This window comes from Apus apus, chromosome 1 (assembly GCF_020740795.1).
Source record: "Apus apus isolate bApuApu2 chromosome 1, bApuApu2.pri.cur, whole genome shotgun sequence".
Classification (NCBI taxonomy): Eukaryota; Metazoa; Chordata; class Aves; order Apodiformes; family Apodidae; genus Apus; species Apus apus.
The window spans coordinates 17,027,604-17,052,378 of NC_067282.1; the positions used below are offsets into that span (position 1 = coordinate 17,027,604).

The 24,775-nt window shown below is 42.5% G+C and overlaps 1 protein-coding gene across 2 annotated transcripts in view; it reads right to left on the reverse strand.

Annotated features, from left to right (window-relative positions):
• The window catches only part of EXPH5 (exophilin 5), a 36,302-nt gene extending 11,979 nt beyond the window's left edge, over window positions 1-24,323 (reverse strand). Inside the window, exons 1-3 of one of the 2 annotated variants that reach the window (XM_051642184.1) lie at window positions 24,192-24,323; window positions 6,644-6,801; window positions 4,080-4,224 (exon numbers count right to left, since the gene is read on the reverse strand). In XM_051642184.1, coding sequence (XP_051498144.1) covers window positions 4,080-4,224; window positions 6,644-6,801; window positions 24,192-24,310 — 422 coding nt within the window. In that variant the 5' untranslated portion in view covers window positions 24,311-24,323. Of the gene's footprint in view, window positions 1-2,147; window positions 2,428-4,079; window positions 4,225-6,643; window positions 6,802-24,191 lie in introns of those variants that run through there. The other variant, XM_051642193.1, reaches the window with a different exon arrangement.
• Between the last annotated feature and the right edge of the window lie 452 nt (window positions 24,324-24,775).

Genomic DNA, 24,775 nt, shown 5'->3' on the forward strand with positions numbered 1-24,775 from the left:
AGAGCTGTGCTCTGCCCCTGTGAAAGAGGAGAGACAGACAGCAGATTGGTTTTGGTGTGATCTTTGGAGCTTGCTGCTACTTATCCAAAGGAGGCCTATCCACCAATTTTTAACATATGGTAGAAGGCTCGTCTGCTTTTCTAAGCTATATAGGACTGCGAGGGCTTGGCGTAGAACTGGCTAGAGCATCTGTGAGTAATGCAGTGGTTAGAACAAGCCAAAAGCCCTGAACTTAAAAGGTATTCTGTTCTACAGGGTGGCTTGCAGACATAAAAAACCAAAATAAACTAAAACAAGAACAGGTCCTGACTTCACTGAGTCTGTTCGAGTCTGCAGATCCTCATTTTACAACCCAGTCCCTTCAAAAGCCTTCAAGAAAATGTTGCTCAGCTTATTGCCAGTTCTTCCATGTCTCAGAAATTGCTTTTTCCCAGGAAGTTAATTCTTGAGAGAAAATGAAGACGGTTCTACTCAGTCCTGTTTGTCTCAAAGTTTTTTGAATGACCTTGTTTTTAGGCTCTTAAAACCTTCTTCTGCTCAGGCAGACTACTTTATTGTGCTTCAACAGCAAGTATAAACCGGCTTGTTGGCAGGTTCTTTGTGGCCCAGCCTTTCCTCCTGAAGTGCTTTGTCATTTGTTTGCAATGCGCTTGCAGGCAGGGAAGAACATTTGAAAGGTGCAATTTGTTTTTGCTTCTGTAATTGTGAACTGTAAAACCAGGATTCCTCTCTGACACAGGGTCCAACTGAAACCAAAGGAAACAAGCTTGTTGACCTCAGTGGGCTTAGAATAGGAACAATCTGAATCCAAAACTCCTGGTTTTTCCTTGTAGCACTGAATATGAACAACCTGAATATGAACTGAGAATACTCAGTGGGTTACCCTCTCTGTGAATGAAGTTTACAGAACCAGGGCTCAGAGATGTGCATAGCTCTTCCTTTAAACTAAAATAAAGTTGAATATATTTTAATGCTCCTACAAAAAATTAAGAATGAAACTTATGTTTCAGAGTTTTTACTGTGTTTTCCTGCAAATCAAGTTCAATGAAATCCTGTGGCATAGCAAATTACCTTAATTTTAATTATATGCATAACAAAAATGTAAAAAGCTTTGTTAGAAGCTCTCTTCTTCAGCTTTACTGTGCAAAGCCGCTCTGCAGCACTCCCCACTTGGTGCTGTGTTTGGTGTTGCATTAATTGCTTCTTGCAGCTTCTACACAAAGTAGACATGTTAGTTAGACATGTATTCTGATAGTCTAGCAAAAAATTAAAGTTTCATTTGCACCTCTGGCACTATGCTGTGTTCCTCCGTGTCTTTGTTGTCACAGTTCTTTCAGAAATAACTGGTCGCTACATCCTGCTTTTTTTTCCTCCATGCCAACCTATACAGACAATGTCATTTTCATTTTTTCCCTATGCCAATCCTTCCACTTTTCCAGCTGGCTCATTATTTTTTCTGAACTCATTTAAGATTTTAGCATTTCAAAATTAAAGTTTTCCTTACTTCCAGAGAAATATTACTTAATTTTAGGAAAAAGTAATTTAGTTTCTTTTTCTTTGGTTAAGGATATTGAGCAATGTTTGCATTATTTCATACACACATACATGCAGGCACACATACACTCATACTTGTAAACATTATCCATTAAAAACATAAAAGAAATTACATTACTGGTCAAGCTCAGAACTATTTGCCATCAGAAAAATACTACTCACTCTGAAAAATAGGAAGTTATATTTTATACTTTTTAGCTTATATTCATATGTATGTTTTTAATGACAACCAAATATAAGATTAAAAGATTACTCTACTTACTACTGTCACTACTGGTAACAATAATATAATCCATGAATTAAAATCTGCTGTAAATTAGTATCTTCACCGAGGCACCTGCTTTCCCCAGACCATCTCTGAGCTGTCTAATGTCAGCGTAATTCATTTTCTTATATACTATTCTTATCAATACTACAAAAGAAGCAACAAATGCACAACTCAAATATGCTGAAAACACAATTTAACAGCATTTCTGTTCCAGTTTGAATCACACTTACACATTAGAAAAGAATAAGGATGAATTCAAGAACACCGAACACCTCGGAACCAAAGCAATCAGACATTTTACTACCTTCAGACTACAGTTACAAACCTTTTATTAGCATCTTCTGTATCTCCACAAAAGCAGACTCTTTTTTGCAGCATCCATAATTTATTCTCACAGTAAAATGCCACCGAAGCTGATGAAACTGTCTCTCCAGTACAGAAAGGACCCTCTAAACAGCCATTAGTATTGAGTGATTTAAAAGCTCCTGCAAGCTAGGCTTACTTACAGGATTTACAGTGCTGCCTCCTATTCTATTTCACTAGCTCTCCAAAATAACTCTACCTGGTCAGAGGCAGATTATTTCAGTGCTTTGTCTGTGCATAAAGCAAACCACATGCCACGGCAACACCTAGAAGAGGGTGGGGGAAGTTTTCGACAGAGAGGCGTGACTAGAAAATGTAGCAATCAGCTCAGTTACACGTCAGGATTGACTTGTTTATTTTTCAAGCTGTGCTGTGCTCGGTAAGAAATCAAAGGCACCTGAGCCTAGATTTTCTTAGGAAAAGCCAGAAAAACACATATTAGAAAAGCAGATGCAATGAGTAGGCACGGTTTGGGTTTTTTTGCCTGTCTTAAATTAAGAAACAATTGCAATGCTTCGATTCTACAGTAAAGCCTGGATCTTCACCTGTGCATTGGCAACTTTACTGTGCACCAGGATACAGCACACTTGCAATTCCATTCTCAGTTACACAAGTGTCCCTTTATTCCATGGGGAAGGCAGCGTGTGTCCCAGCACAAGCAGCATTACCATGTTACAGGAAAGAGGCGGGAACAGATTACAGGTATGCGGCAGTTAAAACTTTGCAGGTTTGTTGTTTTGTTTTGTTTTGTTTTGTTTTGTTTTTTCTATGCTGCATTGCTCTGCAGGAGAATTGTCATCAGTGAACATCCACAAAGCTAACCTCATGGCCTCTACTCACACCTCTCCTTAAATCCCCTTCTGCTTTGATACAAACACTCTACAATGGCAAGCTGCCGTGTTACAAAACCTATGTATCAGGCTAATAACAATTTCTTTAGAGGCTTGCATTCCCTGTAATTGTTTTTTTGTAGCTGTTCCTTGTCTTAGTGGCATGCCACCTGGGAGCCCCAGGCATGAACCAGAACACCAGCCCAAGACTCACAGGGTGAAAATCAGCTCTTTGTGCCAAAGATCTTGCAGCTTCATACTTAGATTTCACAGCACTGTACAATGCACTTGTACCTATGACTGCCAGTCCCTAAGATGAACACAAAAATGATACTATTTCACTCAGGTGTTGCTGACATCAGAACCACACAAGACAAAAGTTAGGAGAGAACAGGCAGCCTAACTAGCCTGAGTGTAGCCCCATTCTCTCTGAGCACCACCTGTGGATGGCAAGGGAGAAGAATGCTCTTCAAACAGCAGCTCAAGAGCTGCATATGAGACCATTTTCAGTTCAGAACCAGAAGAAACCAAAGCCCTGGAAGACAAAAGGACTGGAGAGCTGCCCTGTTTGCCCAGCTAGAGCTAAAGCTGCAGGCCTGCCTCTAAGCTGCCTCTGGGCTAGAAATGGTGGGAACTGATGCAGCAGAGCTGCCTGGGGCCAGTATTCTCTACCATGGCCTGGGAAAGCTGTGCTTGCCTGTTATACTACAGCCATAGGGCAGCAGATCCCCATGCACTTTACACCTTGTCCTCTTGAGAGGGAATTAAGTAGGATACATCTGCTGCCAAGTCTAGGGGTTTTCATGCACTTAAAGCCTTTACGCAAAACCTGAGCAAAATAGATTTAGCCAAGAGAGTTTACCCATTAATTGCCACTTAGTCCTCATTCTTCTGGCACAGAACAGAGAATGTCTCATTATATGACCAAGTAAAATCCCAGTCCTCCCAGTTAGGCCAAAGGCAAGAGACTGGAAAATTAATTTTACAGTTTTCTAACCAAAACATGGAACAATTTATATACTTTTTTAAAGCTGGAAATAATGCATGTTCTGATTATAGCTCACCGTGGTTGCTTCTGAGCCTGGTTTTTCCTTGATTTTCTGAAGGAGAAGAGCCAAGCAAAAGGTGATCTAAACCCCAGAAAGGAAGCTGAAGTGTTCTTTTGTGCTTGAGGATTTGTGCGGGATGACATTTTTAATTCTTTATGATCTAAAAATATCATAAAAATTTGATTTGCTTCAAGTTCTTACTAAATACTATATTAAAATATAAATACAAACTTACATCTTCATAAACAATTTTCTTTTGCTTACCTTTAATGACAGGAAAATCCAGTTTTATTGACATTTTTGGACAGACTATGTGACATGCTGGTTTATAATTACTAACTAGAAGACTAAGAGAAACATAAACAGGTTTAAAGTTTTGAAAAGTGCTGTTGGTTTTGGGTGACACGTGAGATAAATGAGGCTGATTTTCAGAAAATAATCAGCACTTAACCATTTGAAACCCAGAAGTGTCTTAAAATACAGGAAAACTAGACATTTGAAAATGGAGAAACCCACAATCATTAGTCACATTTTGGTCACCTTTGTAAGAAATATAGATATGACAAATCTGAATATACAATGGTTTAATAGACTGTTATGTAACTAAACAACAGTAACTCAGACTAAGTTGTCTTCTGCATCATACAGTTCTTTATGATGGGATTCCCATGGCCACTGGGGTACATTTTTTCTCATACAAACTGCGTATCAGAACTGTATTTTAAAAGCAAGATGACACAAATGTTTTCCTTGGGAAAGTTATGGCTTGATTTCTTCAAAAGAAACGTAACACCAGCCTGCCTGTAAAAGCAGCTGACAAATGGGGTGAAGGAGAGGATGAGAATTGGTCACGGACTAGGGAAATAAAACTTCAAAGTCTGCTATTGAAACATGTCACATAAAAATGGGGAACATAAAGAAACAAGAGTTCACTCAGGAATAAAGCACTGCATATTTTTTCCCCATTTAAAACACCACATGCTTGAAACAATACAACAGCCTGGAAATGGCTTATCCAATGACTGTATGAGAAAGTAAAACCAGAAATCAGAGCAAAGTGTCACTGATAACAACAGCAAGGGGCAGCATTTGGGACACAGTCCAAAATGAAGTGAACAATCCATGTACTGTGATTTAAATCCTGTGTGTACTACACAGCTTTCACTTTAGTGACAATATCTGTGCGTTATAAAATGCTGCATCCTTTACCCCTTTCAGAGCCTAATGTTTTGGTGGCATTGATTGACTTGACAATGAAGATGCCATCAGGAGAGTCCTAATACAGCACTCTGCTGAAGCCAGGATGGTCTAGGGGTGCAGACAGAGCCAGGCTCGTGGGCAGAAGAAGTACCTTTTCTTAAGGTAATTTATATAGTTGGCAATACCAGACAAGCCTCTGTGGCACACAACCCCTTCTTCAGATCTGAAATAGAAACAGCAGCTTTCAAATTTAAACACCAGAGGACAATTACACAGAGTTTAGTTAGTTAATGCATCAATTAATTTGTCTCTGAAAGAGAAAAACAGTAGATAACTGCGGACTAGACGTGATGCTGGGGAAAAATGGTCAGGAAAGACAGATCTGTTCTGTGTAGGTCTGTAGTTTCAGGAAAAAAAATAGGATTTCACTTTTCTTTTGAAATACATGACTGCTTGTAATTGCTATGAAGCACAAAAAGGAAGAGCTCAATGAAAAACATGCAGAAATGTGAATGGAATGAAAGTGTATATTATATATGAAAACTATCTGGATGGAAAATGAAAAACACAGTACAGAATGCTGTGCTTGGCACAGAGACACCGTGTTTCTTGTGTATACTTATTTTGGGTGGGCAATAGAACCTCTGAAATGAGATCTCCAGAAGCTGCTTCCTGGTCAGCCCAACTTTCTAGGCTTTGTCACTCACCCTGATAAACAGCACTGCCCTGCCTTTAGCCCCACACTTCCAGGAAAAGTTTCCCCCTTGCTCAGTCAAGCCTCTCTCACCCAAACCCAGATTACCTGCTTGTTCCAAATGTAATTTAGACGCTTCTAGTTTCTTCACAAAAACTAGGTAAAAATGAAACAGTTTTTGTATATAGTAAATTTTACTGCTGCTTTGGTTGGGAAGCCACCACTGTATTTACTATAATTGCAGAAACTTCACCTTGATTGAGGAATAAGTATTTTACAGTGAGGACAATCAATCACTGGAACAGCCTCCCTGGGGACATGGAAGGGTCTGGGCATTTACAAGATGTGTCTGCGCAGGGTGCCCAGTAATCTCATCCAGGCTCCCTTTCCCACAAGAGGTTGGACCAGATGATCTTCCCATGTCCTTCCAACCTGGGCTGTTCTATAATTCTAACTATGGGACAAGAATATCAGGGATTTTCTGCTGTGGCTCCTCATGCTTTTAACACAATCTCCTTAAAGAAACACAGTCATTTTGAAAATACAACTTTGGTAAAACTTAGACATGAGAAGTAACCAAATGCCATTTCAGAAACTTTTCAGCTATTACACTCTGAAATGCTCTAAAACATTGGTTTGGTGACCATTATCATACAGATAAGAGAAATGGAAAAATGCAACTCACTGGTGTTTTTGCTCTTCTTCAGCTGATGCTCTAGTGGTGGTTTTAGCATTTTATTGACATCACCGTAATTCTGAAATTTTTTTCTTTGTATTTCTTCAAACCATTCTCCAGTCACTCCCTGCAGCCCTGTTTCAGACTTCTTCCTCTTTAGAAGTTTGCTAGAAAGGGAAAAAAAGTATTTTTAAGCCTTTTTAGATATTACAAGCACATAATTAGGAACTCTCTCAGTTGTTCCTTTAAGCATTTACAGTATATTCTACATATAATGACCTTTAAAATGATCCAGTGGTACATGATACATTCACAGCAATCACATAAAAGTTTCAGTGACAGCAGAATTCTCCAGCTCAACAATGAGATTATGTGACCAGGCTAAGTGGACGACTCATATGCTTGCACTATTCTCTGCCTTGAAGAAGTGAATCCTTCTTCTTTGCAAAAATGAGGTAATAATTCATAAACACTACAAAACTAATTAAGAGTAAGATTAAGTTCAGCCAATAATAGAATTAGAATAAGTAATACTCTAAAAAAGCAATTATTCAAATATTTATGCACTCATTTCAGCAGAAGTAATAAGATTATTCTGATTTGCAAGAGTAAGCTCACTGCAGCCCTGACATTGAGGCACCCACCACACATTTTCTGTGTAAAGGAGAATAATTAATTTTTAATGCAGCTAATAGGTATTCATGCAACAAGTTGAACAAGTTTATCCCATTTTCTTCTTTCCTTGCTGCATAGTAAGGATTGCTGCATTCTGCCTGTGCAAACTGGAGCATAGGAGATTCCATGTGAATATCAGAAAGAACTTTCCTGTGAGAGTGACAGAGCACTGGAACAGGCTGCCCAGAGAGGTTGTGGAGTCTCCTTCACTGGAGACATTCAAAACCCGCCTAAACACGTTCCTGTGTGATGTGCTCTGGGTGATCCTGCTCTGGCAGGGGGGTTGGACTAGATGATCTTTCCAGGTCCCTTCCAACCCCTAAGATTCTGTGATTCTGTGCTTAATATGTATGCAAGCAACTAATAATGAATAGGAATGTTCTGCCACGCAGAGACAAAGCCTGAACAAGCTATATACATGTGGCTGCAACTGAAGAAGCTATTTAGTAGCAAGTTTGGGTTTTAGACCAAGAGGTGAGAGAAAAGATTTTTGATCGAGAAATAAGGTACAGTTGCAAGAGTTGTAATAGTGTGAAGTTACTTGTTTCAAACTGCATTAGACAAGTACCTAAAGTACAGATGCAAAGGCAGCAAATCCACACCCAAACTGATTCTGATGGCAGCAGAACAAGCCTTTGTGCACAGCCCGGAGGTGTAACACCAGTGTTTTAAGCAAGGCTTCCATGTAAATCTTCTGCCTTAATCAGTAGTAAAACCAATGTCTAGGAGTTAAGATGCTCTCAGAGAACAAATTATTTCAGTTACCAATTTAAATAAAAACTCATATTCTCTGAGTCAACAATAGACTACGAAACAAACTTAAGATTAATTATCTAGTCTGGGAATGGATGCATTTCCATCTGGAGTTGAGACAGGGCATATTGTCCATACTAACACCTACTGTTCATCTGATAGCATCTGAAGGGGAGGACAGCAACATTTTTGGTAAATGAGTGAATATAGCCTAGAAGAAGATTACACAGGCAGAGACACACGTACTCGCCAACTGAAATAAACTTATTACAAAGGCAAAAATGTTGATCATCACAGATATTACCGCACCGTGGGAGTGACTAAACACCATAAACGCCATCTGCAGCATGGAAAACAGCCCAGCAGTGATATGAAACAGGAGGAGGGGATGAACAAAGCGCTCTCAAGCGCCAACTTCATGACCTCACTCCTGTGGCCTTAGCAAAGGGGATCCAAGACAGCAGGAGGAGTACAAGCACTCAGAGCACGAGGTATCTGGGGAGCGGCTGCAGTCTCAGCGATTGCCCGGAAGCGGAGGCCGGCAATACACGCCTCTGGTCCTCAACACCCCGCCGCAAGGGACCGGGTTTTCTCCTCAGAAGGAGCCACGTCCGGATCCCCGGGCGCTCGGGCCGCCCCTGCCCGGGCTGGGGGCCGGGCGGTGGCACCCGGGCGCCCCCTGGCGGCGGGCAGCCTCGCCCCAGCGCCCCCTAGCGGCGGCGGGCAGCCTCGCCCCAGCGCCCCCTAGCGGCGGCGGGCAGCCTCGCCCCAGCGCCCCCTAGCGGCGGCGGGCAGCCTCCCCGCGAGCAGCCGCCCCTGGTGTCCCGGGCGGGCCGGCAGCTGCTCGGCGGGGAGCTGACCCCACCTGCACATCGAGGGCCACTCGCTTCATGTTTATGCATCCCAGACGCGGGAGGCGTCCCTGCCCACGCAGGGGGGGTCGGATCTACATAAGGTCCCTTCCAGCCCGAACCATTCCATGATTCTATGATAAGAAGTACAAAGCACCACGCTTACCCCAACGTCGGCCAAAACAGGCATTGCACGAGCACGCCTTTCACTACAAAAATGTATTAAAAATCTTGCGCAAACACTGACATTAATATTTAAACACTGTAAAGTCTTTACTGGTACATGTTTGGCATGACTTGTAGTCATTACCTTTTATATCTGTAGTCATTACAGATGTGCTGTCATCCCCAACTCATGAAATCAACCCTTTAAATTTCTTGTATTTATATTTACACACACACGTGGGCCCATATATTGAACCCTATGTATAGGTATAGTTACACGACTACGGAATAATATTAATATGATACTTAACATGTAATTGCAATATTGCATGTCTATTAAATATTTCTCATTTGAGCTGACTCCAAGCCAAACCACTTCATTTCCCTCTAAACCTGCCCTGTCAAGCCTACATGCCCCCTCATGATACTAATGAACAACAGTTGTGAACTAGAAGGCAAGCCCGTCTCAAGAAACAATTACAGCAGAAGATGGTATCTGCAGTCAGTATTGCAATGAACTTGCCTTTGAGGCAGCACTATTGTTGCTTGGATTGCAAATCAGGTATGGAGACACTGCTCCTCTCCGCAGGAGTGTCAAAACACCTAATGCCCTCTAAACCAAATGTACGAATCCTGCTTCTCTGTCTACTCCATCCACCCTTCCTCCTCATTTCTCTACAGCCGCTTTGGACACTTAGAGCCACTTCCTTTTGAGAGGAGACCACATCATCATGGTGACTGGGAGAAGTACCTGGAAGCTGCTGCAGGATTAAAGGCAAGTCCATCCCCAGGATAACTTATAGGAGACTACTCCACAAACCAGGGCAGGCAGCAATCCTAAATGACCTCACAGGCTACACCTCCTTACCTTTTCCCATTTATTATCCTACAGAACATCTAAACTAATGAATCACTCAGAAGCAACTCCTTTGCACTGTTTTTAAAAACATCTCTTCCTTACTGGCACAAGGATGTCTCAGTATTTCTTACACAGACATCTCCAGGGAAAAGTTAACCTAAATGTTTGTATGTACTAGACTTTCATGTGGGTTATTATAAATGCTGTGAAAAGAGCTGTATCCTCCCCCTGCCACTTCCTGTTAGGATAATAACTAGCTGTAATTGCTACTGTAAGAGGACAGGTATTTACCATCTTCATCCTGAATATAAAGCAGAAGACAGATGTGTAAGACAGTAGAAACTGGGTTGTCAAATAGGATGTCTAGGGACATCTCTTCTGTTTGCTTGGGACTCAATCCCACTCCTGCTAAGGCAGAAATTATGAGTCCTATTAATCTCAGCAGAAGCAGGATTTGGCCCTCAAGGACTCTTACCACATTATCTCATGAGGGAACAGATACACAGAAACCACCGTGCATGAGGAATTGCACCACGGGAAGGATAAGCAGACCAGTAGTTGCTCATTGGATCAAAGCTCTCCAAGTCTGAGAAGACAAGGCTGGAATGACTGCAGATAAAAGCAGTGCTAAAAGCACTAGATAAAATCTATAGTTGGGCACATAATTTGCAAAAACACTTACCTAAAACAAGCTTATGTCTTTACTCTGTTTATATTCCTTACTTTGTTGGTCACAAAAGGCTAAGGATGCTAAAAAATAATGACTGAATATTTTTTTCCTAAATTTTTTACTGTCTTACCACCTTCTCACTGCTTTATACATTATGCCACACCAGTGAGCTCTGCATCTCTGTAATTCCTATGGCCAGTTAATTATCTAGAAAACTCAGGCTGTTATCACAACCACAAGTAGCTCTAAAAAGCATATGCAAGAATCATAGAACCATAGAATGTTATGTAAGAATATTTCCCTACTTACAGTTTCTTTTAATATATAAAAATAATTCAAAGACATACTTCTAACTTCTCATCTTATTTGCAAAAAAGAAAAAAAAAGGTGTGGGGGGGAAGGAGGAAAAGAAGTATTACTGACAACAGCAAGGACTACCACAGCTGAAGTAATTTGAAAAACTTACTATCCCCCATTTCACAGAAACATAAAATAGGAGTAACAACAACATTCTGGTTTCCAAGGTGCCACAGAAGCTCCTGTGGCAGGTTAATCTTACCAGGAAGAAATACAAAGATACACAGAGTCAAGTTACTCTTTCCTAGCACGTCAGACACACAATAGGTCTGTTTTCTAAGGCAGTCTTTGTTCTTAGTAGCGGGTACATTTTTACTCACATTAAAGCAATCTTTCGTTTATTTTTCTGTCTTACTGTTTTCTGTTTGGCTGATGTCAATAAACCAAGTCAGCTTCATCATAACATGCAAAACATGATGTAGAAGTAGGTGAGTCAGAGAGGAAAACTGACTTCCATGTTTTGGTTGCACACACACATCAATGTAGAAAGACCTAACTGAAAAAAGTGTTTATTTTTTCTTTGGCTTTTGCATTTGTAAAATGAAGCATTTCTGCAGTAATTCTCAAAAAAATCAAGGCCTTTTCTTTTTTGATGAACAAAATGTGTTGGTGGTAATGCTTGAATCTAACCTGTAGGGTGTTGCAAGTCAACCAGTCAGATTTAATTTTCACTTCCCCCAAAATACTAGTTTTCTATCTAAGTCTTCATCCTTTTCATTATTAATTCTGCTCCTGTCATTTTTTTTATTACATATTGATTTTATTAATGCTCATTAACCCACGAAGTTACCTTCAAATACATATTTGTCTGAGTATGTGACAAATAAAACCAAATATCTGTATGGGAAAAGAGGATGTGCCGCAACAAGGAAGACCAAAGAGTGTGTTGGTTCAGTGTTTCTTTCTTACCATGACCTAAATACCAATAAACATAATGGAAGGACTTTCACTGTCCTGAACAGGCTGCCAGAGAGTCACCTAGTGGTGACACCCCTAGATACAGAAGGAGTAACTGCAAGTGCCAAGAAAGGTTCACTTGAAGAACAGGGTAAACACTTCACAGCCCAGTACTGAACTGACTTGTATGGATTATGTTTTCAATCTCACTGTGATGGGTGCATCAAGTTGTCAGCTCACAATTATCCCTAAATATTTAGATTCCAGAAATGTGCAAAAGCAGGAGATTGAAGTAGGGAAAAAGTAAAAAGGGAACTAATCTTCTCTAATTTTACCTCCCAGACTGTATATTTTACAGGCAGAAGTACTTTAAACACTGAGATACCACTTTTGCACATGATTTTGATGCCCACCCTTACAAGCAGCAAGTAGGGCTACTTAAGAAGAGAGCTCCAAAAGCTAAATGTAATTTTGTCCTCAAAACACAACAGACATCAGATTCATATATTAAGTCTAGTTGTGTGTGTCAGCGATACAGGCAAGGTATATGTGAGTTAAAAGCAGAACATCTTTTCTGCCCTTACTGAATTTCCACCTTGTGTGCTCATGGGGAAAATCCTTCCATTTCCACCTTTCTTTTTTTTAATAAAAAAGTAGAAAACCCACAAAATCTGAAATTATTACACTATGTCTATTCAGCAGATTTATTTCACTAAATTAAAGCTGACAAACTGCTTCAAAATAGTCTAGTATGGTGGCAATGTGTACATTCATGACACACAATCCACAAAGACAGTGAGATATCTGCATACAGGAAACATTCTCATCAGATTCCCACTGTGCACTGAATACTTCTTTCCATTCTGTAACTCACAATGTCTTCTGTGTCTACAATTTTTTAACTTAAGTACAGTGCCTAAAAGTTACCTCTCTTTTTTCCCAAAGGATTAACTTCTCATATTAAACTATATGAAACGAATGTCCTGGAGACAACTGACTCTAGCTGCTGTTTTCCCTCACTGAGTTCAACCTTCCATTTTCCCTTGAAGCTTTTGTCTGCTCCCCTGGGCAAGCACACTGTCTGACACTTTTCTTTGAAACAGAAAACTAGAAAATGTTGTAAGGGCATGGATGAGGTTCATTCTCGTGCTGACCACATAATTCCTCTCTGCTCTGGCAGCTCAGGAATCAGAAGTTCTCAGAAACCAGGAGCTCAAAGACTCTTCATAAAGTTAAGTTTTTAAAGCACAGAGGTCACATGAGCTGAGAGTGACTAATCGCCCATCTCAAGCGGTAAACAACGCCTCAAAACATTACTTTTAATATTAAACTATTCCTTTAGCAGCTACACTGGTTTACAGTGAAAACATTTTTTCAGCTCTGCTGGAACAAAGAGAAAAAGCTATAAATATATATAGTCTTTTAATTGAGTTTTTACATACTTAGAATATGAAAGCTCTTAGTCCTTTTGGCAGCTGGTCAGCAAGAGTGAATGAGGTGAAATACTACTAGTAATGTCACAACTGTCAGTGACTGTCCATCTCAGGCTGATTCTCTGCCATTTCCTCTACAGTGAGTGCCAAACAGGGGAAAGCTCCACTCTGAGAATGTTTTACAGATGATTTACATTCTCTGTGTACAGGCTGCAAATGACAGGCCAAAAAAAAAGGGTGTTACTTTATTATCCTCTCAATACTCACAAGCTACCTACCAATATTATATGGTAATAACCAAACAAATCCATGATGCAACAGAAAGGAAGGCTACCTATCATTTTTAAAGTGTGTCACAACTTCTGAATGGTACTAATTGATATCTCTAATGACATGACTTCATTAATAGGAATTTTCATTAGCATTAATATATGCTAATAGGTGCAATGGATACAATTCTCCATGCAAAGATTCTGATTTGTCTGAAGGGACAGATATAGTGTCAATCCAAAAACATTGCATGACAGGACTAAGTTTTGGGGTCCTGAACGTCTGTCATGGTAATCTTACACAGAAATACAGATGTACACCATGTGTGCTACCTGATGGGTTGGAAGGCTGGAGATCAGGTCTGCTTAGGTCTCCCAGTAAGTCTGAAGCTAATGATTAACAGCAGGCATATTTACTCTTCCAGGGTAGAGCTGCTAGTTGGTTGTGACACCTTTTATAAATAGTGATAGCATGCAAAGAGACAGCCATCTACGCAAGTAATTTACAGCTCAGCCATATTATAAATTTAACTGCCTTACAAAGACATATAATGCAGATGCTATTCCTCATGTTATTGTATGACTTCTTTTATGCAAAACCTTTCCTAGGTAACAATATAAGGAGAAAAACAAGAAAACAGACACAGGCCAGGTAAGAACTCTGAATGAGGGGAATCGGTTCCAAATGAAGACCAAGGTCTCATCTCTGCAAGCAGTTTTGTGTATAATAGCCCGTGGGTCTGGAGAGAGCTCTAAAATTGAGAGGCTCCAGACAGGCTTAGACATTTGTTTGTACAGAGCTAAGCTTGAAGCCTAGGGCTCTGAAAAGACACCTTTGCAATCTCAGATAATTGTGCAGAGTCTCACACAGAGCTGAAGCAAGATTCTGGTCCACAGAAGTAAGACAGAAAGTCAGCATGTACCTGCACACAATTTATGTGTTTCTATAACACTGGAAAAGCCTCTTCGGCATTGCTTGAAATTAAAGAAAGCAGTCAAAAGAGTGAATGTAAGCCCTGAAAGTTGACACAGTGGATGTTTTTAATCTTGAAACACAATACTTATATACATGTATATAATATATACTTACACAGATCCTCTGCTATAGTAGCTTAGAATCTCATAATTTATCACAACTTTTCCCCTTAAAATATAAATATTATAGTATAATAATACTTAGATGTAACATTTATATGTATATAATTTTTATATACATGCATATAAATACATCTTCAAAAATATGCAAGTCCATAATTCAGGAAGAAGGAGAACGCAGAGCACCCCAGCTACACTGCTGCAGCTTTGCTTGACCACAGCTCTCTGCACTCAGACCCCTAATCTAGAAATCGAAAGATATGGCAAGCAGAAGTACTTCAGTTCCTTAATTATTCCAATCACAATTCAAATTGTATGTAATTTATGTGCAATAAAGTGTAAACAGACACTTTTCATCATTTACTCTTCACTTTTGTTTTGTGGCTTTCATGTGTTTATTTCTGAGGCAAGACTCACAAAAAGGAGATGGTTTCTGGTAGGAGTTTAAAGTGTAGGCATTGAAATCCAGCTTAAATACATTTAACAGTGTTAACAAAACAATCTAGTTGCAAAGGAGGTTTAAAACACATTCCATGTGAATATTTAGATGCAAAAATCTTCAAGAAAAAGTCCCAGTTTTCCCCTACTTGTTTTAATGCATTTCTCACATGAAATATGAAAGCTGTGAAACTTTTCAGCCTGTTAGCTCCAGGGAATTACGTAATGTTTCAATTTAAAACAAGTACAGGAAAGACTGAACTGAGTCTAGTCTATATAGCCCTTAGTCTATATAGTCCTGTGTTAAAGTTACGGAACACAGAGGGAAATGAGCTCTAAAGCCCATTGGGCCAAACTCCACTTGATTTGAAAACTAGATTCAGGGAGCAAAAAACCTCAAAGGATTATTAAATTCAGTATACATAAAACACTGACAAAAAGTAAATTTTAAAGAAGACAGATGCGTGCAACATTTTTCAAATGCTGTCAAAACTGTATCTGATAAAAAACCAGAGAATGCCAGCGGAAGCCTTGACATACAGCCCAACAAGCCTTGGTCTCAGCTGTTAGCCAGGTCTCTCCAAGAGCCACATTGACAGAAGGTGTAAATGCCTCATCTAGATGGCCCCAAGAATCTGAAGTACCTCAGGGACCAAACACAGCAAAACTTGAGCACTTTTGGCTTCACCAGAGACAGCCTGTGCTGTGGTCTTTGACAGGATTACAAGACACAAATAGCCTGAACACACCACTGGAGCACAGCTGTGCCCATACCAGAGGAGAAACCCAGCCACTCTGAATGTGAATCAGGCATGTTCCTGTCCGATGCCTCTTTGACTTCTTGGCACAACCAATTTAACATTTCTGAAATATGTGTGAGGACTTGAAGGTGTTGGGACACAGCGTGTAGAAGCTGTCAGCACCTGAAAACATTTATGAGGTGTTTCCAAGGCTGCTCACTGCAGCTTCATTCCTTTCCTTACAGCAATGACAGGCAGAGCACATTGTGCTTTCCTGGCATCACCTTGCAGAGGCCCAGTGACACTACCCCACATGCCACTGGCATTACAAACAATTTTAAATAGATATATGTAAGAAAGTTGAGATAAAGTGAGAGTGACCATGCTTTGCTGATGTTTGAAATGCTGACATTTCAGACAGTTCTCTTCTTCATGCACCTCAGTGTCTCTTGGCTTGTTTAGAAGCTTTCTTCTACCTGATGGCCTTTTCCAATTCTCATTAATGTCAATTATTATTTTAACTTCCGCACTTGTATTGTGGAGGAGACAGAGGGTGTTGAGAACATAGAAACATCACTATCGGAAAGGTCATACCTGGGAAGTGCATAGACTTCTTACAAGGTGTATGAGACCTTAAGTGGGTCACAAATACATAGAAAAAATAGCAACATCAGACTTTTGTGCATTAGCTATTCCAGAATAAGTCCCCCATATTGACTGTCTACTGAGTAGTTAATGCTGGCTTGTACTGCTGTGCCTGACCCATTTGTTCTTGAAGTCTGGTCAATTTATCCATATTGACAAAGCCCAACTAATTCTACTTTTGCCAATAAGCTTGGACTTAGAAACTGTCTCCTCATGGGCTTAACAGTAAGCCTTGACTTAAATCTCATTAGTTTCAACAACCAGCTTTTTTTGGCAGCCCTAGTGACATAAAAAAAGTGGGGTAGATAATAATAACAATCATGATCATTATGATTTTTATTTTTACAGTATTTTGCCACTTAAAAATGCAAACATTAGTTTGAACCCTGGCACAAGGCCTGTGTTTGAATGAGTATGGGTGAAAATACCCTGAAGCACGTCCTTCCTGCTCTTGCAGGTTTGGCCACTCGGGCCCAGGGCCAGCTTGGAAAGAGCAGAGCTGGTTACCTTGGAGAAAGCTGTGGTGAAGACAGCCAGAGGCCTCGGCCAGGGCCATCCCTCCTTCCCCTGAGAGCTGCTTTTACATGGAGGCAGTTCCAATAGGCCTTGCCCTGGCTACAGCCCCAGAAGCACCCCAGCCATGTCTGTGCAAGGCCACTGCCACGCTGATCTGGGCTTTCCCTCCCTGGCTGGCATCCCAACCTGGCCCCAGCCCACCCACCCCACCTGCCCGGCCATCATGGGGTCCTAGCAGACTCTGGTCACTGTCACCAGGCCTGACACTGACATGACATCACAGCTTGACTTTGGCCCTGCATCATCACCATGGCTCTGCCCTGTGATCACCGGGCTGTGCTGGACATGGTTACCCTCACCAGGCCTGATCCTGACCCCGACCCAGCCCCATGGCCTGGCCTTGGCCCTGCCACAGCACCATGGTGATGGGGCTGGGGCTGCCCTGTCTACCTCACTGGGCAGTGCAATGGGGTAACAGGACGCTGTCCTGCCCACCCCGTGGGTAGCACCCACGGCCCCAGTAACATGAAGGAAAAATTAATACATTCAGTGCATTACCAGGCAGACTCTTCCAAACATAATGCGCTTCAAAAAGTGCTTCTGGGTCTCATTCTGCCACTGCAAATACTGCGGAAAACCTCCTGCTCTCAAAAACAAAGAAGAGCAAAGAAGAGCAAACCTTTGTTTAACACTGAAATTAGTGAAATACTGTGAAAAGACAAGACCAATGAGCTACCAGCAATGCCAGTCCAGACACAGCTCTGTAGATGTAAAACAAGTTACCCCATGGACATTAGTTTAGCTACCCCAAATGTGCAGGGCTAAAAACCAAACTAGAAAATGGCACTCACTGTGCCCATCTGCCCCTCGCTGTCACCTCCAGCTCTTCCTCAGCTCATGTGAAGTCCCAGTCCTTGACTCCAGGCCCTACCACAAGATAGGATTACTAAAAAACAGTGATGAGGAAAAAACTTGATATGCAACTTAACTAATTGTCTTTGGTTACAGTACCCCCACATGAACAAGAGGAGCCCAAAAACAGGGTTATTTATGACAGCAATTGCTTACCAAACAGTGTAAAGGTCTCCCCTGCCATTTTTGCTTCTATTTACACCTTAGCATATTAGCACTTCAGAGCTGCAAGGACCTGTTTCCGTAAGTGTTTACAAACCACTAAACACACCAGTGACACAGTATCAGTAGTAAATAATAATAGTATCTCCTCCACAAACAAGACACAGTAGAGCACTTGTGCCCTGAAACATCATGGGTGGAGTATCTCTTATGAAAGAATTTCTTTATTAATGCTTTGTTCAGGGAGGGAGCCCTGCTGGAAAAATAAAATAACCAAGTGGTGCTGTCCTGGTATCCTGCCTGCTTTCCTCACCCACACAACTTATGGGTATTTTGGGGTTGATTCTAAAAGGTCTTCAGTTATTATAAAAATTCTTAGTAATTATAAGGACTTGGGTCCCTAATCTCTATCTTTGACACCCAAGAAGATATTCTTAGTCTCCAAGAGGCTGCAAGAGGGCAAACAGGGCTGCTTCTTTGAATAAGCCAAAATAAAGGCTGTAATGTCAGACCCCTCAAACTGTAAGCAAGACAAAATAACTGAAGAACCAAGAGGGCACTGAGTATGTCTGCACCTCTGTAACAAAAGCCTTCCAAGGTTATGAGTATGGAAAAAGGCAAAAAAGTACATTCTCCATGCAGCATTTTATTCCCACCTTCTATTGCCAGACCTCTGAGAGCAAAATATCAGTAAGAATACAATAAGGAATTGCTTGGAACAAATTATGACCTCAGTGAATGACCTGCTCTAAGGCAGTAAGAGTGGTTTTATCCCTATAACAACCAACTATATTCAATGACTTGTTGTTGAGACTGTCTAGAATAAAGTAAGGAGGAGATTAATCTTTTCCACAAGAATCCTGTGTTGTTAATGGGTCACTGAGAGTGGAGCAGTGAGTAGCACTGACTGTACCTCCCAATTAATTTCTTTTGCTTTTCATCTTCAAATGAAATGAGCATAAATTAAAACAAACCTCTGCTTTGCTGCCATCTGTTCTCATGGTCATATTTTGTAAGAATAAATCTACTGAATAAAAAAAAGCAAAAGTATAAACCAACCTGGAAATAAGCAAAACAAATTAAAGCAAAGGGAATGAGTGCTCCTCTCTCCCAAAACCTCCATTTCCCTTCCCTCCTTTTTTCTGTTCCTATTCATATACAGAGGGTGATACCTATGACATGTTCTGGAGCTGGTAGTGAATTTTTTCCCATTCTTCCTACTGAAAACAGAAAAAAAATCCTTACACAATACAGGCACAGTTACTTCTGAAAACACGATCTAGCAGGTAAACTGCTATTCAGCAGGTAGTTTAATTTCCCTGTTCAGTGGCTCAGTCTCTCAATTATTTTCAGTGTCTCATGTGAAAGTGAAGACAACAGTATTTCCCTTGTTCTCAAGGATTAATAAACTAGAACAGCACAGGGCTATTGTATGTAGTCATAATAGGAGCATTATATAAACCAGACAACTCTCCTAAACAAAGGTTAATTAAAGAATTCAGAGCTCTTCTGCCCTTTTAAATACATTCTGCATTTATCTGTAGCTCTTTTGTATCTCCCAACTGTTCATTTTTTGGACAACCTGCAAATGTACCAGCTATCTGTTCCCATGGAATAACCCCCTACCTGATGCCTGTTTTAAGTAGCTCTCTCCATGTCTCTTGTCTCTTCTCAGCGGTTGTCCCTGGGCCCTGGTGCTGTTTCAGCAGTGGAGATGCATCTCTGCACCCAGTACTCAGACACTCAGAGGTATCAGAGCCTGAAAGCTGACTGCAAAGACACCTGAGCACTGCCCGCCTCTCCACACCCTGCAGAGGGAGGAGCTGTCTTGGAGATAAAAGGCAGCAGCTCCACCTCTGTATCCCATAGCTTCATGTCCTATTGCTGCTGAGCCTTCACACAGGGACTGCCAGTCCCTCTGCTACCTGCCAGTCCCTCTGCTACCTGCCAGGCTCTGAACTGTTGTCCTGAAGACATGGGAAGCAGGCAGCCTCCCTCATCACCCTGCCAATCAGTTTCTTTGAGAAAGGATGGAAAAGAGAAGCACCTACAGGTTTGTTAAGCGTTTGGGACCTGGGGCTCTGCATGCAAATATCAGCTGTCAATTCTTTTTTAATTTCTGTCCCCAGCAGCTGCTGGGGACAAAGCTTTAGAAGATGAGCCAGGTGCACCCTGAAGCCTTGAAACCAGAAGTCAAATAAGACCTGGAATATTTTTATGTCATGATTTACATGCCTATTTCATTATGTATGGAAAGTTGACCTGTGGTGTTAAGAATGAGCCTACAGCAAGCATTCATTGTGTCCTATGGAAATGGAATTGTCAGGGAGCATCTGAACGTGATAGTACTCTCTGAACATACTGGATTCCTCCTTGTTTCCTCCTGGGCATCTAACTGCAATTGAAATATTAGGGAGAAGGAACCTTCTTCCACAAGCATCTGCAAAATCATAATTTTCATTAACCAGGCTTACAAAAACAGTATTTTGTGACTTGAGTTGGACTTCTTTCATAATGTGGCAATTATTATTATGGAACAATACATGTATATTAATTTCTGTCCCATGCTAACGTTTATGATTAATGAGGTTTTCTCCAAGTTGGTATTATCAATGAGACTAGATTTGATGAACAGCAAAGAAAACTGAAGCTGGATGTTACCCAAGTCCAAAACTAATGTGTTTGGTTTTTTTCCGTTTAAATTATTAAATACGTGATTACTAAGTTTCTAAATTATTTCCGGTGTATATGGTAATGAAAAGTCATATGAGTTATACAAAAGCTGACAGTTGCTGCCTCTCTGAACCTGTTTCCTTAGAGTCAGGAATGGCTGTTGCTGTTCACAGGTACTGCTCAGAGGAGCCACGAGAGGGCACTGGAAAGGAGAAAACGAGCAAAAAAAGCGCAATCCGAGGAACCGGCAGCCCAGGCAGGGCACATCAGGAGCTCAGCTCCCTGTCAGTAGCAACAACAAATAAAAGGTCCAATACATCACACAGTTCATTTCTGCATAAAAAGGGAAACACTACTGAGAGGTTTTCCAAGCCAAGCTTAGAGGTCTGAAGCCTGCCAAGGGAGCCAAGAAAGGACTGACGGTGCCCAGAGGATGTGCTGGGGCATCAGGATGAACAGGGAGAGACAGCACGAACTGGGGCCCACAGCTTCACAAGTGTGCACAACTGATGGCCTAAGTCACACATTCCCACTCCACGCAAAGGCTACAGAGAGAAAGAAAAAGGGAGATGGAGAGAGGTTGTATAAAGCAGCTAGCGATTTCCAGAGAATGTCCCCAATATGCATTTAATTTCACAAAGGTGTGGGCTGTCTGGGTGAAGGGAGATCCAGATGTTTTATCAAGATTCCAGTGTAGTTAAGGAACAAGAAAAGAAAAAAAGATGTATTTTTCTGGAAACAATTCAGGTTCTGTAGCAGAGAGCTCAATGCACTTGAGGAGGAATTTGAGGAGCTAAGTATTTCATGCTGCACTGCAACATACTTGTGTTTATGTGAAAATTAACTCCCCTGAGCCATGGTTATAATTTGTGGGACACAATAAGCCATGTAGGATGTCAAGATTCATCTTTTAATCTTACTTCTGACTTGTCTTTCAAAATTAACTGGTGCTAACATTTTTATATAACAAATGCAGCTTGTAAAAAATAAAAGTCCAGTCCTGCTTTTAAAAAATTTATTTCTGAGTTGTATCTGGGAATGGATTTAAATGTTTCATTGATAAGAAATTTGCAGCTATGTGCTTGCTCATTTATCATGAAATGGCATGCACAAGAACCTGACTTGTGGCCTTCCAGCAAATGCTTAATTCCCTCTGTCAATCCGGTCTAAATTTGTCTATACAGGAACATGCTATATTGTAAATAAAGATGGTCACTGAACAAACTTGACCAGTGAGCCCACTGGTTACTATTGACCTTCTCCCTGGCCCTGCCCAGCTCCCAGCTAGCTCTTTCCAAAACCACGCTCAAGAGCAGTGTGGGGGACAACTCACTTCAGCCACTTCATGCCAAAAGGCAGTATTGATGGAACTGCTCCTTCCATTCCACAGCACCTCCTATGTCTTATTTGATTGACAGCATAAATTGAATAGCTTCAAAATCACACTTTGGAAACATCCCAGGATGTGGGTTGCTGCAGTGCTCAGGCATTATTTTAAAACTTTTGAACTGAAAAAAATGGGTACAAAATTAATTATCAAATAGTATATAAGAATGATATAGAGCTAAGGGGGCAGGTGTATGGGACCAAGAAGACCATATGTAATTTTGTTTAGAGCCTCTGAAACACACTGTGGTCATTTAGGAACTGCAATATTTGGCCCTCCAGGGTGATCACTGTTATTACTTAGATTACAGTAGCACAGGGTAACGCCACAAGACTGGAACCTGTCTGCTCCTAATGGGAGTCTGAAGAGCTTACAGACTAAATAAGAGCAGGTAGCCGAGTGAGAATTAGGTTCATGAGAGATTAAGAAACTTGCCCAAGGACACATACAAAGCCTTTGACAGATCCAGGGTTTTATCTAGATTCCAGTACAATGCCTTAATCATAAAAACTTCACCCATCTTCTGATCAACTTGTGAATGGCTCTTCAACTGAGAGTTAAAAGTTTACTCTGTCTCAGTAAAGCATCACCAGAAACGTCCTCTTATACTGTGTTTATTTTGACAGCTTTTGCATAGAGACCACTTTCTATCGACAAAGTCCTGTGTATACGGATGGAGAAACAAATACAAATTTGGGGCCAGGTGAAAGCCTTGTTTTCAAAAGCAGGCTATTTCTTCACAAGCCTCCCTGCAGCACTGAAAGCCTCACTGCATTTGCTCCAGCTTTAGTCTCACCTTGAGATTTAAACTTACAACTATCCAACCATGTATTCCTCCATATCAAGCAAAATATTACTTTTTTTTTTTTTTTTTTCCGGTCATAATGGAACAGAAATTATTCGAAGAAAGAAAGGAATTGCAAAATTATGGAAGCAAAAGATGACCAAACCTAGCTCAGTCCAGGTTCACATGCTGCAGAAAACTAGGACAAGTTTCGGATGCAATTCCATGTTGACACATAATGTTTAACCATGCCCATAATAAAATCCACTTGACTGAAAATAAAAAATACACAGTACAAAAATCCACTTGACAGAAATGTTACTCATTAACATTCCTTCTACACCTTGCACGGAAGCATTACTTGTGAAAAGTGTCTGCTTGTGACACTGCCTCTTACTTGCAAACTGCTGGGTAGGCACCTCAAGTCTCATTCGGAGAAAGAAATGATAACCTTTAATAACAAACGGCTCGCTTCCCAGCATAATTTTCATTAATTTCTTGACCTTTGCTTTCACTATCAACACAAATAGCTTTGGCGGTTGCACACAGGGAGATAAGAGCAAGAAATAAGGTCGAGGTTGTTCTTTCTTCACGTTACATGTTACACGAAGCAAGTTGTGACTTGCGCCCCTGAATGCAGAGGGAATTCAGTTAAGTCACTTGAAAGGGTCTGGTGAACAACCTTTCAGGCAGGCGAGTGCCTGGCTTGGCTTCCAAAAGCTGCCAGGATCGGCTCCGGGATCTGCCCGAGAGCCGCAGAACCACCACGTTTCCCTGCAAGGTCCCGCAGAACTTCCCCCTCACGGTACCAGTGTTTAGCCGACAGCCCCGGCCAGAGACACCGTGAAAGACCGGAGCTGCGCCCGCCTCCTCGGGGAAGGAGGGGAGCCCCGGGGACCAGCAGACGTGACTCAGAGCCGTTCTCTGTCACAACACGCGTTTCCCGAACGTCCCGATGCTGCAGATGCCCGGGACGGGGGGGACCCGCAGCAGCTGCCGTTGTCTCCCCCGCTGCCCCGGCAGGACCGCAGCCAGCCCGGCCCTCCCGCACCGCTGCCCCCGCGGCGCCTTGGCCGGAGCAGCCCCTTCCCCGCGAGGCGTCCACCGCCCCTTTCTCGCCCTTCTCAGCGGGACGAAGCAGCCGCGGGTTCCGCCGCCCCGCCGCAAGCCCCGCCGCAAGCCCCGCTGCCCGGTTCCGTGCCTCCCAGCCCCGCGAGGGTGCGGCGGGCAGCGACGCGGGGTGTGTGTGTGTGTGGGGTGTCGTTAAGCCGAGTACCTGACTCTGTCCTTCTCAGCCTGTCGGAGCTCCGAGTCCCTCTGAAGCACCTGAAAAATCGCCCTGGCTTCCTCCTCGTTTAAGAAACTGAGATCTGGCCCCCGAGGCGCTGCGGTCATGGCTTTGGCGATGTGCGGGCGGGCAGCGCTGAGCCCCTCGCAGCCCGGAGCGGCACTCGCATGGCCGAGCTCCGCGACGGCCACGCACGCCGGTACCGGCGGGACGCGCTTCCCTCCGGACAGCGGGAGCGGGAGCCGCGGCCGCCCCGCACCTCACCGCCCCGCTGCGCGCTGGGCAACACCCTCTGGAGGAGCGAGGGCGGCCCGGCGGGGCGGGGCGCTGCGACGGGGAGGGTCCCGCAGGCCGCCCCGCTGCCGGGGCTGGGGCAGCCGCCCGGCCGGTGCCTGCTCCCCGCTGCGGGAGGCAGCGGCTGGCGCGGTGTTCGTCTTGGCGCTGCCGGGCGGGGGGCAGGCCCGGCCCAGGGGCTGCTGCGGGACGGTGCGGGACCCCGCGGCGCTGACGGGGCGGTTCCCGCCGGGCGGCCCCGCCGCACCTCTGCCCGGCTGGCGCCGCCCGCCTCGGGC